Source organism: Spermophilus citellus, assembly GCF_964194105.1.
Source record: "Spermophilus citellus genome assembly, chromosome: 1".
NCBI classification, from domain to species: domain Eukaryota; kingdom Metazoa; phylum Chordata; class Mammalia; order Rodentia; family Sciuridae; genus Spermophilus; species Spermophilus citellus.
In genome coordinates this window covers 60,529,936-60,548,710 of record NC_138182.1, presented here as the reverse complement: position 1 = coordinate 60,548,710, position 18,775 = coordinate 60,529,936, and the positions used below count along the sequence as shown (strand labels likewise).

The 18,775-nt window shown below is 36.2% G+C and overlaps 1 protein-coding gene across 5 annotated transcripts in view; it reads left to right on the top strand.

The window, feature by feature from the left end:
* Positions 1-720: 720 nt before the first annotated feature.
* Positions 721-18,775, top strand: part of PCDH9 (protocadherin 9) — a gene marked incomplete at its 3' end in the record, with an annotated part of 863,939 nt that continues 845,884 nt past the window's right edge. For 4 of the 5 annotated variants that reach the window (XM_081278255.1, XM_081278253.1, XM_081278254.1 and 1 more), the window contains exon 1: positions 2,377-5,538. In XM_081278255.1, coding sequence (XP_081134381.1) covers positions 2,503-5,538 — 3,036 coding nt within the window. In that variant the 5' untranslated portion in view covers positions 2,377-2,502. Of the gene's footprint in view, positions 1,153-2,370; positions 5,602-18,775 lie in introns of those variants that run through there. The other variant, XM_081278256.1, reaches the window with a different exon arrangement.

Below are 18,775 nucleotides of genomic sequence, written 5' to 3'. Positions count from 1 at the left end.
TCCCTGCCAGCAAAACCCCTTGCAGCACCAGGCACACGTTGCTGTTTAACGCACTCCGGGATCTGCCTGACCGTGTTCCCCATCAAGAGGTGGCTGTGCGTGTCTCCCATCTGTGTATTTTGGCCCCTCCACTTAGCAATCAAAAGCGCAAAACGTGCACCCAGGAACCAGCCGCCTCGGTGACCCTCATACGCCCGCAGCGGTGATCGAGGTTGCTTGGATCCGCGCCTGGGCACCCAGCAGCGCAGCTCGCGTTCGCTCCACCGCCAGAGCTCTGGGGTTCGCTGCCCGGCAAGTGCCGGCGGGCACCGGAGCCTCCCACCCCGCAGACCCTTCCAGACATGCTCAGTGCACGTCCTGGAACCCGGCTCTCCCGGGACCAGGATTAGATCTCCGGGTTTTCGCGGCAGCCGAGGGGGCGCTGAGGAGGGGAGGCTGGGAGACAGTCTGCGCCTTGTTCTGCGACCCCTCCCTTGCTCGGGCTGCGGCCGCCCGCACCGCAAGATGCAGACCAATCAGAATCCGGGGGCGGGGCTGAGGCCGTCACGCCCTCCCTCTGGGCTTATTGAGAGTTATATCAAGAAATTCAGTTCAGAGAGAGGAGAGAGAGGAGAGGGAGAAGGAGAGGGGGCAGAGGAGAAGGGAAAGAGGGAGAGCATGCGAGACGGGAAGGAGCGCCTGGAGTCTCTGAAGCACTAAAGAGATAACCGATTAGGAATTTGTCGGGCAACAGTCACCCGGGAAAGCAGCCAGAGAATTACCAACACCCCAACTCTGACGTTTCCTACCAGAAGTTAGAGACTTAAGCAGTATTGACATCAGATGGAAATGGTGTGCTCGATGCTGTGGGAAATACTCCTGAGCTGAAGAAGTGCAACTGGATGTTGTGTGTGTTAAATACCAGAAGAGCCCAGACCCAGTGGGTAATAGAGACGAAATGTGGAGAGAATGACTAACGACAAATCTGTGAATTTGTTCTCGGGAGTTGCTAATTTGCCAGCCTGAAGCCACACATTTTACAAGGAGAAAACGTTTTGCTGCTTCTGATTTCTCCCCAAACTGGTGCTACCAGATGCATGGCTTTCTATGTGTTGGAACAAATCATTCCTAACCGCAGCATATCAGGAAAGGGGAAAGGTTGAGGCAACTAACGTAAGTGTAAAGTTTTGCATGCACAATTGTAAATTCTGTGTTTAGATATGTCCTCAGTGGAGATGAGGAATGTTTGTAATTGGGTAGCCGGTTGGGGCAGAGCTCACCTACTCGGCTGTATCTGCATCCCTACCTGCATCACTCTGCCGGAACTAATCTCGGGCATCAGCTACCGTGCAGCCTAATGCAGATAAGATTAGAGCCTGGGAACTGACCAGTCCTACTCAAGTGGGTAGCTGTCTGGAGCCTTGCTCCCATTTAAATTGCAGTTAGGGGAGCATCTGAAAAGGAGCGTTTTTATGTGCATTACTAGGTTGCAGTATTTATGTGTGGCAAATGTTACTAATATTATAACCAGAGATCAAGGGTAAGAAACTGCATTTTTTTCCTCTCTTTTATGCTCAGAAGAAAATATTGTAGTGTTACATGAGAATGTTAGCTGTGTTTCACTTACATCTCAGCACTCTCCTCTACATCTAGGACAAGGAATTGTATATTATTATACATTTTTCAAAAGTTTTAATGTGTGCACTAGTCTTAATGGAAATAATTTGGCAATATGGAGAAAGGAGAACAGGTTCTGGATAAGAAATTTCAAGTCTTGGTATTGTGTTTTTAGGCAATAAGGATATGTAGTGGCCAGTGACTATTGCTTCTGATGCTGCAGCAGCATGTCCGGATGCTTGTTTCCCAGTAAGATTGTATTCAAAGGCAGTTTAAGAACTGGATGGAAAGAAAAAGATACTCTTTTTAGAAGAGAGATGACTCAGTGTGGCAGAGAAGAAAACATCATATTTGACATGTGACAAAGCAATTAGCAGGAACTGTAGCTAAATACTTAGGATTTTTTACTTGGACCCCAAACAACTGAGGGACGTGGGTTAGAGGCCAAGAGGTGGGTAAAACAGCAGGAGGAGAAGAGAACGAGAATGCATGTTTTGAATTTAACAGTATTCAAAAAAAAAAAAAAAAGCGTGGGGGGAATGCAGGTAAAAATAGCTGCTGTCCTTAATCCAAAAGTAGGTAATTTCATTTTCTCTGGGAAAATGCAACAAGCAGGGAATATTCAGTGTTTTTACCCTCAGAGTTAACTTGCCAACAGTGGCAGAGCAAACTGCCATGTTTACTAATGTGCAGTGGAAAATGTGGTGTGATATTTTGTGACTGTGTGTTTTTATTTACTGAAGAATAATATTGTCTGTACGATTGTGTTGACAGTGGCTGTCTCCAAATAAGCGATGAGATGTAATGCATCCTCCAGTCCATGCACACTTCCTCTTGCAATCCGTGCATCCCTCAGTGGAAACCTTTAAACCCTAAAATCCAGGAAAAGAAAATAAATACATTATCATGGACCTGAGGGATTTTTACCTGTTGGCTGCTCTGATTGCCTGTTTAAGGCTGGATTCCGCAATAGCTCAAGAACTTATTTACACTATTAGAGAGGAATTGCCTGAAAATGTGCCCATAGGAAACATACCAAAGGATCTGAACATTTCTCACATCAATGCTGCCACAGGGACGAGTGCCAGCCTTGTCTACAGACTGGTTTCTAAAGCTGGGGATGCCCCTTTGGTGAAAGTATCCAGCAGCACTGGAGAAATCTTCACAACCTCCAATAGAATAGACAGAGAAAAACTCTGTGCTGGAGCTTCTTATGCTGAGGAGAATGAGTGCTTCTTTGAACTTGAGGTGGTGATCCTCCCCAATGACTTTTTCAGGCTGATCAAAATAAAGATAATTGTCAAGGATACCAATGATAATGCCCCCATGTTTCCATCTCCTGTCATCAATATTTCCATTCCAGAAAACACTTTGATCAACAGCCGCTTTCCAATTCCATCAGCAACAGATCCTGACACAGGCTTCAATGGTGTACAGCATTATGAATTGCTAAATGGGCAGAGTGTTTTTGGACTGGATATCGTGGAAACTCCGGAGGGAGAGAAGTGGCCACAATTGATTGTTCAGCAAAACTTGGATAGAGAACAGAAAGATACCTATGTGATGAAAATCAAAGTGGAGGATGGAGGCACTCCACAGAAATCCAGCACAGCCATACTGCAGGTCACAGTAAGTGATGTAAATGACAACAGGCCAGTGTTTAAAGAGGGTCAAGTGGAGGTGCATATTCCAGAGAATGCTCCTGTAGGTACCTCTGTAATTCAGCTCCATGCCACTGATGCAGATATAGGCAGCAATGCTGAAATCCGGTACATTTTTGGAGCCCAGGTCGCCCCTGCAACCAAAAGACTCTTTGCTTTAAATAATACTACCGGGCTGATTACAGTTCAGAGGTCTTTAGATAGAGAAGAAACAGCCATTCACAAAGTGACAGTGCTGGCTAGTGATGGCAGCTCCACTCCTGCTCGAGCAACGGTTACCATCAATGTCACTGATGTAAATGATAACCCTCCAAACATAGACCTCAGGTACATTATAAGTCCCATCAATGGCACTGTGTATTTATCTGAGAAAGATCCTGTCAATACAAAGATTGCCCTAATTACAGTTTCTGATAAGGACACAGATGTGAATGGCAAAGTGATCTGTTTTATTGAAAGAGAGGTCCCCTTTCACTTGAAGGCAGTCTATGACAACCAATATTTGTTAGAGACCTCTTCTTTGTTGGACTATGAGGGCACCAAAGAATTCAGCTTTAAAATTGTTGCCTCTGATTCTGGGAAGCCCAGTTTAAATCAGACTGCCCTGGTAAGGGTTAAGCTTGAGGATGAAAATGACAACCCACCAATTTTCAACCAGCCTGTAATTGAGCTGTCAGTTTCTGAAAACAATCGACGTGGGTTATACTTAACAACTATTAGTGCCACAGATGAAGACAGTGGGAAAAATGCAGACATTGTTTATCAGCTTGGACCGAATGCCTCCTTCTTTGATCTGGACCGAAAGACAGGAGTTTTGACAGCCTCCAGGGTCTTTGACAGAGAAGAACAAGAACGATTCATTTTTACAGTAACTGCCAGGGACAATGGGACCCCTCCCCTCCAAAGCCAAGCGGCTGTGATAGTTACTGTTCTGGATGAGAATGACAATAGCCCCAAGTTTACTCATAATCACTTTCAATTTTTTGTGTCTGAGAATCTGCCAAAGTATAGTACTGTGGGGGTAATCACAGTGACAGATGCAGATGCTGGAGAGAATAAAGCTGTGACTCTTTCCATTCTAAATGACAATGATAATTTTGTGCTGGATCCTTATTCTGGAGTCATAAAGTCAAACGTCTCATTTGATAGAGAGCAGCAGAGTTCCTACACTTTTGATGTCAAAGCCACTGATGGAGGACAACCACCTCGTTCCTCTACTGCAAAAGTAACTATCAACGTCATGGATGTGAATGACAACAGTCCAGTTGTCATCTCTCCACCATCTAACACTTCCTTTAAGTTGGTGCCCCTCTCAGCCATCCCTGGATCCGTGGTAGCAGAAGTTTTTGCAGTGGATATTGATACTGGAATGAATGCAGAACTTAAGTATACAATAGTGAGTGGGAACAACAAAGGCTTATTTCGCATCGATCCTGTAACAGGTAACATCACCCTAGAAGAAAAGCCGGCAACTACCGATGTGGGCTTACACCGTTTGGTGGTCAACATTAGTGATCTGGGGTACCCCAAGTCTTTGCACACACTTGTGCTTGTATTTCTTTATGTTAATGACACTGCTGGAAATGCCTCCTATATCTATGACTTGATCCGCAGGACTATGGAGACCCCACTGGACAGGAACATAGGGGATAGCAGCCAGCCCTATCAAAACGAAGACTATCTCACCATCATGATTGCCATTGTCGCAGGGGCCATGGTGGTCATTGTTGTAATTTTTGTCACTGTTCTGGTGCGCTGTCGCCATGCGTCCAGGTTCAAAGCAGCTCAGAGGAGCAAGCAAGGTGCTGAATGGATGTCCCCAAACCAGGAGAATAAACAAAACAAGAAAAAGAAAAGGAAGAAAAGAAAGTCTCCCAAGAGCTCTCTTTTGAACTTTGTTACTATCGAAGAGTCCAAACCTGATGATGCAGTTCATGAACCTATCAATGGGACAATAAGCCTGCCAGCTGAGCTTGAGGAGCAAAGTATAGGAAGATTTGACTGGGGCCCAGCACCTCCAACAACCTTCAAGCCTAACAGCCCTGACCTGGCCAAGCACTACAAATCTGCCTCTCCACAGCCTGCTTTTCATCTCAAACCAGACACTCCAGTTTCCGTGAAAAAGCACCATGTGATTCAGGAGCTCCCTTTGGACAACACCTTTGTCGGGGGTTGTGACACCCTTTCCAAACGCTCTTCCACTAGTTCAGATCACTTCAGTGCCTCAGAGTGCAGTTCCCAAGGAGGCTTCAAGACAAAGGGCCCCTTACACACCAGACAGGTAAACGAGCACTTTTACTGGTCTATAAGTACTGCATACAAGTGCCCAGTCAACCAGTATTAACGTGCCAGTGTGTCTATTGTTTTGGTCTAACTTTAGCTTAGTTACAAAGAGGGAAAAAAAAACTTGACCCCTTTTCTATTCCTCTGGGGCTCAGTCAAGAATTTTTAGAACAGCTTTGAAATTTCTGAGTTCTGAGAATTATTTAACCTCCCAGTTTCCTTCAAATGGCAAAAGATGAAAAGAAGAAATTATTCCAAAATGTCCCATGATAATGTTTGCTAAAGAAGAAAACCCATCCTAATATGCCAAATTCTACTCCTGGGTTTTCCAAATTGACAGCTTCAAAATTTTCACATTACCTTTTGATCTAAAAAGTCACCTTCAAATCTCAAGTTTTAAATGACATTTGAAGGTCTGATGCCACTTGTGTTGGAGCTGTGGTTGCTAAAGGGGTTAATTTTTTTTTAGTCTCTAAACAAGATAGTTAATATTAAATGTACATCAGTTGTGAAGCACATGATTGTTGATAGATTGCAACTAAGCCATATAGGAAGTCTCCTCTGTGATTTCAAATTGTTTATTGTAATATAGTAAATTGGGTGTTTGATAGAAAGATTTTCAGTGTCCACAATGGCCAAATAAACTTTCAAAAAGGAAAAAATAAGAAAAAAGGAATGCTATCTCCCTCATATAACTGATTTATAGAGAAAAGAATGAATCCATTGTAAATACTCTCTTATCTTAGTAATGCATAAGTGATCTGTCATAACTCATTTTAAACTGTGAAATATGCCATATGAAGAGGGATTAAGAGGCTAAGAAACTCATATTTCAACCAAATCCAGAATTAGTTTTTCTTAGGTCTAATAATTCCTTGCTAATAAAGATTTAAATGCAGCGCTGTCTAATTTATTTCACTGGTGCTTGTCTGTTGCCACAAAATTTGAATGTCAATAATAGCCTGTAGATGGCACTAGGGTATCATGTCGCATTTGCTGGCCAGGTGCCAATCCTGCAGTAGTAAGGAAAAAGGGGGAGGGCAAGATCAAGCTGGTAGTACAGCCAAAGAGATACCTTTTATTTAATGATAGTTGCTCTGGAGCAACTAACATTTAAGTTCATTTGCTTGCTCTTTTCAGATTAGCTCTCACCACACCAACTTTCTGGAATTTCCTAATCCAAGTTCTGTCTTTAATGGTATTGGACCACCTCTGGTGATGACCCATCTGTATTGTTAAAAATCAGGAACATATGGATTTCAGAAATTCAAGTAAAACAAAATTAGTTTTCAGAATATTCTTGAGAGTCACTGATGAGACTGTGGAAAAATCAAGGGATTTTCTTTTCTAGGGGTAGGGTGGAGAAGGGTGTCTTCCTGAAACTGTTTTCCCTTTTACTATCCATTTTTGCTTTTTGCCTGAAATGACTTTAAGGCTTCATAAGATATTTGTAAAAATGTTGACAACTGATCACACAGATGCCCCTAGATAAGCATACTGTCTATGGTTGACAAAAAAAAAAAATCTACCTTTAAATTATTAAATATCTAGAACATTGTAGAAGTACACATATTTGGAGCTTAAAAGCACAGGATGAAATGACTTCAAATAAATAAGACATTATTGAAGTCCTAGTAGAGATTATGGGGTTATAAGTTGAAGTTGGAAGTGTGACTTATTTTCATGTTAACTTTATCAGCAATTGAAAAAAGGTTGATTTTTTAAAATTTGGAAATTGTCCTGGCTTAGTAAATATTTTTAAAGATTAATAAATAGTTTATGATGATAGTGAAATTAATTGATAGCACTAAATTGGCTTAATTAAAAAGTTGCTATTTTAAAGAAAAAAAGAAAATTATTCATTAGTTTTTATCATGAAGTTTGTTCACAATATATTTATGGTATTTTATGATTTGCATAATATCTTGAACAAGCTACTGTGATCTGAAACTTTCCATATAAAATCTGAAATTTGCTTTCCAAAGAAATGTACTAATAAGCTTTCTACAATATTTTTCTTTTCATAAATCTGATGGGTATTAGCATTGAAGGGTAAGCCAACTTTTTCTGACTTCTTTCCAATAGTTGAACTTATATATAGTGTAAAGACACAAAAGTTAAGTGCATTTCAGCAAAGCATAGAAAAGACCTTTTGTTGAGGCTTTGTCAGTCCCAAAGATATTTGTTTGTATGATGTAATCTTTCAAATAGGATGTTGAGTAATTCTCTAACTGGAACCAAAGTGCACTTTAGACATTGTTTCTGACCATGCGTCACTTTGCAGTTCTCCTATAGGCATTTCAATGTTCAAATGTAGCTATAATTCACTACTTTGATAAAGAGCTACTAAAATTGCTTTGCTTACACATTTTAGAAGTTTTTATGTTGAGAAAAGTAGTGATTTGGAGAAAAGGAATATTGGGAGTAAGGAGAGAAGTAATGGGGATATACAGAGCAATATGCACAATTTTATGGAAAAGAGGCATATTTTCTATGAATAGGGGACATAAATTATATACTATCCTTTGAAAATTTGTTGTTGCTGAACTCATGATAGCTGTCTGAAGATGTTATAGTTAAGGTAAAAAAGTCAAAATACTTTTTTAGTTCCTTCACTTCAACTAGTGACATTTGTACAAAATGAGCTCCTGAATCTATACAATTTTGAAAAATGTAAATGAATCACTACAAATGGGGATTTTTAGGCTGATATATAATCTGTGAAGATTTTTAGTTGGGTGGACCCAATTGCCATTAACATGACACTTTTCACTAATGGTGCTAATTGATAGTGGGTAAAATGCAAGATTCTTCAGCTAAGGGTGACCAAAGATAAATAACACTAATTTTTATTGTCTATTCAGTGAAAATATAATGTCTAACTCTTCTACATCATGGGGTTGTTTATGGGGCAGTGATTCCTATTTTGTTTGACTTTTTCCCTCTTGCTGTCCTCCCTTGTATTGACCTGCAAAGAACATACAATTGTAAATAAGTATTTCTCATTCACTCTATCTTGCTAAGCTTTTATTTTTCTTGAATATAACAAACCCATTACTATATTTCCCATGAATTTTGAAAGTGACCTTAACATTCACAGAGAGAGTTTGCATTTTAAAGCAAAAGATCATGTCCTGATGTTTATTTATATAACAAAGCAAAGTTCATTGCTCTCAGCTTAAGAGGATGACAACATAATAAATTTCAATAGGGTTTTAAATTATAAAGTTAATTTGTATATTTGTCTAAAATGAGAAAGGTATTGTTGATGAATATGATTTAAAAACATGATATCAGTCCTCAAATTGTAGAATATCCCAGTCACCTAGAGTACTTCTTAAAACACAAACTTTTATGCCCTATCTAGAGAGGGTATGATTGAGTACCAGTGGGTCAGATCTGGAAATTTACATCACTGACAATTTTCATGGTAATATTGATGCTGCTAGTCAAGGGACCACACTTTGAGAACCTGCCTTAGCATATTAGAACAAGAAATATCAGCCAATTCCTTTTTCGTATAATCATATCCAGTGGACCTGTTTTTGCACAGTTCAAATCTCAGCCCATTATTGACAGCCGTTTTATTGTAGCTGGAGGCCTTACAGTAAGCTGTTTATATTGCTGTTTCCCAAACCGTTGACAGCATTTGGGGAATTAATTTTCTTGGCCCCAGTGTGCTTTTTTTCCAAGGGGTAGGGCTGGAAATAAATGAAAATGTTAACATAAAAAAAGTGATCTATTTACATTTGACAAGTTTTTCAAATAATAATCTGTGAGAGTTTCACTAGAGTTTGGTTCTGGATAAAGAGTCATATTTAATTTTCTAAATGAAATGCTTATTTTAGAGCTTGAGAATCCTGACTTTAACTTTATGTAATGTAGACTATTTGCTCATATATACATTTGTATATAAATTGAAGAATTTGTACCTTGAAAATGTGCATGCATGCTGTACTCAAGTGTGTTTGTGTGCTTTTACCGTTGTAAATGGAATTGCTTCAATTCCAAGCCATTTAGAGGTAGTATATTACATTTATGATTACTTTTCATTTTTGAGTAATCCACTACAATCACTATTGAAATGTTATTATCTCATGTAAAATGCACAAGGCAGTCACAAAATTGATATTTAGAACACTCAGAAAGAAAGATGCAATTGAAAATCAAGAGAGCAAATGTTACTTTGAGGCTAGTGAAAACTTCAAGACATTTTCAACTTCTACATTTTAGAGTACATACATAGTGATGGTTGAGTACCGATGACATGTCATGAAAAACTGCCCCCTAAAATGTGAGTTACTTTAGCAGGGTTGTTAGTTATGATTTTTATTTCTACTTCTCTTTTGTTAATGCCCTATGGTTATGAAGTCATTTTTCAAACTTAGGAGGTAGAAAACATGAAGAACCATTAGATAGTGATGAAGGTTTTTGAAAGGAGGATGGGTTATTCACTCAAACTGGCTATCTTTCTCTTGGATTTGTGAGACAAATATTTTATGATTATATTTTCATCTTGATTCTCCTAAACTACAAAATTCAAGACACATTTTGGCATTCATTCCTAATAACCTTACATATAATGGAAATAAAAAGTTGCCACTGTATTAAATATCAATATACCTGCTGATTCCTAAATATTTACTAACATGGAGAAAATAATTTCTGTAGTTAAAATATTCTATTCACTTATTTTCAAATTTTCTTTATATTCTAGATTTAGATACAATATACTTTAATGAGTCCCTTAGTTTCAAATGAGTCATTCTCATGGCATGACAGAACAGTCTTTGGCATCATTAAAATTATCTTACAGTGCTGGGGAGTAGCTCAATTGTACAGCACTTGCCTAGGTATGAACAAGGCTCTGAGTTTGTAAATTTTGTACTTATAACAATATATATATTCTTATGTTATATGCATATCATTGTGATTTAAATAGTGGCAAGCTATAATTTACCTTCTCATGATAGCACAAATTAAAATAAGCAGATTAGAAAAATAGAGAATTTAGATTTAATTCAAAACCTAAATCTAGAATCAGATTTCTTTATATCACTTGTGACTTATATTGAATGTTAAGGTTTAATTTTCATGTTGACATACACATAATAGCTGGAAATTACATCCAAAATATTAGATAAGGCTTCTTACTGCATTATTTTTCACATGACATTATTTTACACTACAATATGAAGGAAGAAAATGACACTTGTAAATCATATTTTCTTGTATGCTGTTTCCACAATTATTTTCATTATTTAAATTCTTCAATTTCTCAATATTTTTGGTTGGGGGAATTCAGAAGTTAACCGAATGCCAAAACTAAACTACAGTGACTGTGTTGGTCCAGCTGCACCCGTCTGAGTGTTCACCAGCTTTGGGGGCCAAGTCAAATGTCTGTCTTGCTCTGTTTCAATACTTCTCAGTTTGACTTGCTGGTTTGTGTATACTTGAAAACAAAACAAAACTGAGAATCCAGTGGATTGTTTACTACTTTTACTTGAAATCCTTAAGCTTTCTCTAAATTTAGTCTGGTGTTTGAAGAGGATCCTTTATTGAAACTACAAATTAGCCTTTGCTAATGTTAGTAAATCAGTTAATGTATATTTAGTTTAATTGGAAAATAATTAAGAATTATATAATGTGGAATTAAAATACTTTTGCTTTTGTGACACCCATTTTCACATTTAATATTCTTTCCAGAACTTGCACATACAAGGACCCTAAAATTTTTATCAGGCTCATTTAAATATGATTGCAATCATAGGTTAGACATTAGTGAGAATTTGCAAATGAAAACCAGGATGAGGCTTGCTCTAAAGTTTCACAGAGGCTTAGGAATCAGACTTTATAAGTAGTAATGCTAATATTTTGTGGGATTTTTAATAGACAACATCTCCAAATTTGTATCATACTAGAGAAGTAAATGCAAATGTAATATAGAAATCTAGACATAAAGAGATATACTCTGCTGTTTAAGCTTTTATCAGTTGTTATTTCAGAAAACTGTAAAATCTGTCAAACATTTCAATTGGAAAGGAATGCATGCTTTTTGCCTTTGTTTGATACAAACCTATTGGGCTGTCAGTCATCAGAAGCATAAAACTTGCAAGATATATTATCATGATTGGCATTTTGCTTTTGACTTATATTCTTTTTTCCCTAAGCCAACATTCATTAAAATTTGAAATTCCTACCCAACTTAACTGTCCTTTTTTAATAGTAATGAGTAATGACAGGAATAAACTGGAAAAGCAGCTATTTTTAATCTCTCTCATTCATATTTTTGTCCTATGGACAGTTATAGCTCTCATGGATGAGAATAATGGCAAAAATCTGTAAAATTTTCTGAGCCATAACATATGATTTTAAGAAATTCAGAACTCAGAGTCATTCAGTCATTAATTCAGGATTTATTTTTATATATGTATCCCATTATTTAATGGCTTGTGAAAATATTTTCCATCGATCCTTACCAATTTGATTGATTAAAATGTCATAAGCACATATTACATTTATAAAATGATGGATTTGAGACCACCTTTTATTAAGGGTGGTGAAGATGTAAGCATGGGCAAGATCTCTGAGACATATTTGATTAAATTTTTTTTCTAGTCATTTTACTCTATACTGGTATTTGGGGGTGAAAAGAAATGAAATTTACTTTTCTCGACAGGCCTCCTCTACATACAGCTTCACCACATTAATTCATAAAGGTTTTTAATTATGTGAGCTGTTGGAAAGAATGAAAATTTTGATCAATTTTATCTTATTTTTTATAATATCTTGTGTTTAACACTCTTTTGCAGTTTTATCTATCTGACCATCTCTACATTTTATTATTACACTGCTTCGCTAATAATTCAGTCTCCAGGCCTTTTTCAGTCTGTTAGCAGTTGATTAGGAAACCCTCTAATCCCTTTCAGGATATTGAGGAGCTAATGGTTTGCAGAGTATTTGGATCTTTAAGCTTCCATTGTAACCGGTATGAAGAATTGTCATTGAGCTGATATTTGCATATATCTCTCCCAGTGCTAGCTACTTTGCCTCCTTTTCTGCCCTCCTAATCTTCAGCTTTCATCCTGAGAATATTTATTTTAGTCGGAAATAAGCATGCCAGTGATAGAAATTTGGGATTCACCTCCAAATGAATGCCATCACAGACAGGGAAACTCTGGCACATTTTGCATAGATCTGTATGAACACAGTGAACCCTTCATAAGCTCTTAGATTGCAGGAAATCAGTGCTGAAAATTAAGTGGGGTTTTAAAGATTTGCAAAGTAGAGAGCTTTGTATAATGCTGGTATTGCAGGTGCCTATTAAATATGAAATAAAGGCTTTGTAATATAACTAGCTAACACATTTTCTTCCACATTAGAGTGATTTATAGCCTAGGGAATTAGTCTTGCCTATTTTCTCCAAATGCAGAAACATTGGATGCATCTGAAAGAATAAAAATCTCAAATATTTACCATAGAATGGACAAATTTGGTCCTTGATGATTCTAATTATTAAATATAAATGATGCACTCAGGCCAGTTTGTGCTTACTTGTGGTGCCTCCGATGCCCCTGATGTGGATTTCACCTCTCCTGAGAAGAAACTCTCAATTGTGCATGCAGACTCTCTCAACATAAATCAGATTAAAACCCTAGGTATCTATGAGACTGTATAACATTACTATAATGAAGAGGGCTGGGTCCTGAGTGCTTTCTTCTCAGAGGAATTCTTGTTGAATCATTTCTCAAACTATTCTTTAATTCCACTTTGCTTTATTTATAAATACTGTGTATTTGTGGCTCAGCATTTCACTCCAGATGTATATATATTTCATTATATTTACCTTCATGACAGTAAATGCCTTGCAGTTCTTTAATGCTTAATGTCTTTGACTAGCCTGTTAGATGTAAATTGGTGGAAATAGCTATGCATATTTTTAAATGATTTTTACAAATTCTGTATTTTTTGCCTACCACAAAAAGTATATGATCCATGTACAGCTCACAGTAGGCATAGTGGCTGGCTGAGACTCATCATAGATGATTCATTTTGAAAACAAAACAGGTTTTGTGTGTGTGTGTGTGTGTGTGTGTGTGTGTGTGCGCGCGCAAGATAAAAGCAATCACAACTCAACAAATGAGGGTTTTGGTTGTTTTGTTTTTACTCATTAAACAAACATCAGTATGAAGAATGGAAACACAAAAGGATTTATGAAATGAAACTGTATCTTTTAAAGGAAGAAAAACGTCTTCTGCTGACAGTAGTTCTATAGTAGATCTTTTCTGAGAAAAAAATACTGGTGCTTTTTTGGATTCGAAGGATGCAACCAATCTATGCCTCTGTGTGATAGCAGCTGCATGCTGAGGACTTTCAAATACACAGCCACATAGGATTCTGCAGGAAACTTTTTGTAGAAGGTGCAAGTGACAAATGGAGACAAAATAGAGTGAGTTTTGAGTTGTGAGTTGATGCCCTCCTGTGTCATATATTCATGTCATTGAACCGATTTTCACATTGGAAGTCTGGAATCACAATAGCCTTTCCTCTGTGTGTCAGCTGTGAACACACCTGGACTGGCAACTTTTCTTTGCTCCATTTCTTGTTTATTCACTAGGTGGACTGTATTCACTTGTTATTTAATATTCATCTAGGTTTTTAGTTTCTCCATATATTTTTAAATGATGTAAATTATTTTCGCAGATCTATCATCTATCCATATCTATAATGTATGTTTTGCTTTAAGATATCCACAAATGGTGAAACAAAATCTACAACATGTTCTTTCTTGCTGAAAATAGGAAATTCTTTTTTTTTCCCCTGACTTATGGCTTCAGATAATATGGTTTTACTTTGCTAGATTTAAAATTGAGTTTTTCATAATAATGCCTTTTTCAAGTTAAGGAATAAAACTAGATTGTAGCTTTGTAGGTTAATAATATTTCAATACATTCACACCCCCATTCAAATACAAGCATAAAAGATTGAGATTTGCAGAATTTATATGCATAATTTAATGAAAATTGGTTTGTTTTGGCCTTGAAATAAGAATAAAAATTGCTTTACACTATAATAAAAACAGACACACAATCTTTAGGGCATTTTAGTGTGACATGAACTCATTTTCCTTCCTGGTCTTGACAGCAAGATCTTCTGCCAAACAGTGGCAGAAAAATATGTTGAATTCATTGATTAATTTTTAAACATAGTAATAATTAAGAAAAGGCATTTTGACACCTAAAGTCTCTATTTTAGACAATTAAATTTTGCTTTAGCTAAGGGTTATTGACTTCTGGATGATACTGGGAGCAACACTCCTCAGGGTTTAAACTATTCCTGTAGGACCATCTGTTATTGGCAGAGCTGTGCATCCTCTCCAGCTGATGCAGGGTCAACCCAAGCAAATAGTCAGGATTATTCAAAACACAGTCATGGATCCTGATGCTCTTAAATCTCCAGTGGAAGTCAGACAAACCAAATATTGGTATATTATTACTTATAATAATTAAGGAGAATATAAGAAAGTCTCTCAAAATAAGAGACCATGCCTTACTCACTTATTTCTAACAGTGGACCTGCAATAGTGCTGAGAATTGTGAACTTAGAGACATTTGGTAAGTGTTGATCTAACCTGGAAGGCCTGCTGATGTTGGAATTACACTTTGTGTATGTACAATATTTTCAACTAAATTATTCTAACACCATCTAAAGAAGAGATTGTCATTTTTATTCACCCTACAATTCTCTATCACTTCCAGACATCTGTGGTTTCCATTTTTCTCCCTCACTTCTTACACACCATTATGTCTGCCAATCATACAATGTTTTCATTTATATATTTTAGAATATAATCAGAAGTGGAATGGTGAGTTAAATAAAAGTGGTTCAACTTCCTTCTCTTTCAAGCCTCCTCATCCAAAAAATTTATTTAAACCTATGAAGACTTTAATTACTGTCTACTTCTAAATAATTATGATAAATAGGTTTGCTTAGATACCTGTTTGATAGAAATACATGTTATCAGAAGAAATAAGTAGTATTACAGTGACATCCCCTTAATAGAATTTTCAGCTATTCACATAGTACACTAGAATCCAGTATAAATTCTATAAAAAGAAGCAAAATAATAATGGAATAATGATTAATGCAGTGTCTAGCTGCTACATTAATTTTAGAAAGATAAATTTGGTGTCTAATAGATCTATAGAATAATTTCATATTCTCAAGACTCAAATGTGCCTTTGAGATTATTTAGCCTATTTAATTTTTTTTCTACCTGAAGAAACAGACTATGAGAAATAGTTTGCTTTATGGAGTAAGAAAAATGATGTGGTGAACTACTACATAGAAACTGTGTAGTATCGGTTACATCATTTAAATGTACCAAGCCTTGATTTCCTTGTCTATATAATGAATATAGTCATGCCTAATCCAAAAAGTTGTCCTGAGAATAAATGATTGAGTTTATTAGTTTTTCCATCCTTTTCTTAAAGGGTCTCCCTTCACCACTGAGAGGAGTGCCCATGTTCATTTACTTAATAAATGCCCTCTTAGTTTTGTTTTTTATGGTTTTCTTGATTCTGAGTTTCATTATCTTTTTTATAGGTAAGTCATCAATGTTGACCTGTTTTTCATTTGAACCACTATCTGATCTTTGGTTATTTAAGAGCTCTGAAACAGCATCAGAACAAAGCATATGAGATGTTTCATTTTGGTCTCAGTTCCTAATGTTTTACATTGGCATTATTGCTTCATTTGAAAGTATTTTACCTATTTCATTTGCATGTTGTGTTTTAAAATTATTCTCTTTCTTTTAGTATTTGTTATTAATTTAGCTCTTTGTCAGTTACCCATAGGAGCTCAACCCGTCTGGGGATTTTCACCTTATACATCACTCCCATTACAAAACAACATATAAGAGAGTGAATCTGTTTCACAGTCAGTACTTAACACAGCTGGAGTCATTTGAAACCTGCTGGTTCTTGCTTCCAATTATTCCATAGACTAGAAAGCATCCCTGTTGAAGTAATGGCATCCATGGTGTAATCAAACTAGTCAAAATGCCCTGGAGTATATGAATCATATTTCTGGGATTTGCTAAATTGATGCCAGAGGCATAATAACCAAGAGTTTTTACTATGTTTTTCTTATTTTACAATTATATACATTTAGTTATAAGCAAGTTTTTATTGTCTGAATATATAAGTTTATAATGCTTGAGTATATATGGGTGACACAATAATATCAATGACACCCAACAAATTAAAAGTTAATGCAGTATGTTTGTCTCTGAAAAGTACATTTTTTTTTTTAATATCCTGGGCCAAAATCTTCTTCTTTTTTTTTTCTTAAAAAAACTAACCCTACAGGGGCAGGGCTAGTAGAAGTCATTAAGATAAATTTTCTAATTTGAATTTGAAGCAAATATAATAGAGATTTGTAACTAATTCAATTAACATTATCAACTAAGAACTAGAGGTAGTCACATTTCAAGTGGCTTCATTGTGATTTAGAAAGCAGATATTAAAATTTTAACTTCTTATTGGACTTTTCCTACCCTCTTAGTGCATCTGAATTGATTTTAGATTGGGGTTTTGTTTGAATTCTAGTTTTGTGAAGGATAATGCCTCAGTTATAAGGAGGGTCTTAAGAAAAAACCAAATAGACAACAATACTTATTATTTGTGCTTGGAAAAGTTTAATCAACAGATAAAACATGGAAAATTGGTACCACTTTCTTTAGGCTTCTTGTTTTACACTAAGATGTGATTTCCCATTTCATAGTGTTAGGATACTAAGATGTTGTTTCCCATTTTATAATGTCAGAGCATGTGCAATGTGTGGAATATTCTCTTGGTGGCCAGAACTCATGGAGTTATTTAAGGTCTATAGCATGCTGTATAGAGTAGATGTTCAATGAATTCTACCTAATTCTATCATGTGGGCAAACATGGAGGTAATCATGCAAAATTATACTCTTCAAAATACTGTAATGGTAAAAATTGGGCTTTAACGATTTGTTTTGAAATATATAGCATTCTCCTGATATCAAGTGCTACATATGTATATACATGCTTTATATAGTGAAATTTACCTTAAGATGATCCTATTTGTGTTGTCCATATTGGTATCTTTTATTAGCTTTTACAAAGGAGAGTTCCAGGCCATGTTATGTAAATTACAGTTCAGATAATGATTAAACACTCTATGAATAAAATGATATTTCCTGCAGTGTACCTCGCCCATCTTCCTCTATGTTAACAGGGTTCAGTTGGTTTTCTCATTTAGCAATGTGAAGATTTTTTTTTGACTGCCGAACACTTATTTGGATATATATCTGACAACTAGACAATATCAAAACTTACCACTAGACTACTAGAAAACATATTTCCCTTGCTATTAAAATTATTAGAATTATGTCCTATAGTTTAAAATTTGTATTTTTTAAAATTATATGACATATAACTATGACATTTTCTGCTGCCAAAGGCCTGTCATATGATCAATTCACTGATATATACAGAAATTTGTTCTTTTTATTTTTTTATTCATTCTCTTACTCAACACAAAACTAACAAGTGACTGCTGTTATCCAAGAATAGTGTAAGACAACAGGAAGTTTTACAAAATTAATTACATTGTCTTTGCTTTTCCAGTGAATTTTAAGCACACTAGCTTTTTTTTTTCTTAGAATTTCCCTATTAAAAATGAGTGTTCTCTCCGTTCTGAATTGATGTCATCATTTCCCTGAAATATATTTTTTTAAAGTCGCTCTCTCTCCCTTTTTTTGACTGCTCTTCGTGACTTGATCTTTCAATGAGATAATAAAATTCTAAGATCTATTACTCTAATTATAAGAATGCCAGGCTTAAATTTATTCTCTAGTTAATTTAGAGAGAAATGTACTTTTTCATCCTTAAAAATCATAGTCCTCCTATAAGCAGAGGTGTTAATAAAATATAGTTGCAAGTAAAACTTCATTTCCTTAACTACCCGAGATTATCCTGTTTAGTGTACTAAAAATTACATGGAAAACATGGCATACATTGATAATGTTGAGTAATAACCTGAGTCAAAATATATAGGGATTCCAGAAATGAAGTTCCAAAATTGAAGAGGGTTCAATTTTGAATGGGATATGTGAGTCATTATATTCTGAGAAAGAACATTTCAGCCTTCACCCTTTGAAAAGGTGTAAGTCAAACATAGAAATGGAACATAGATGTTAAATTCTG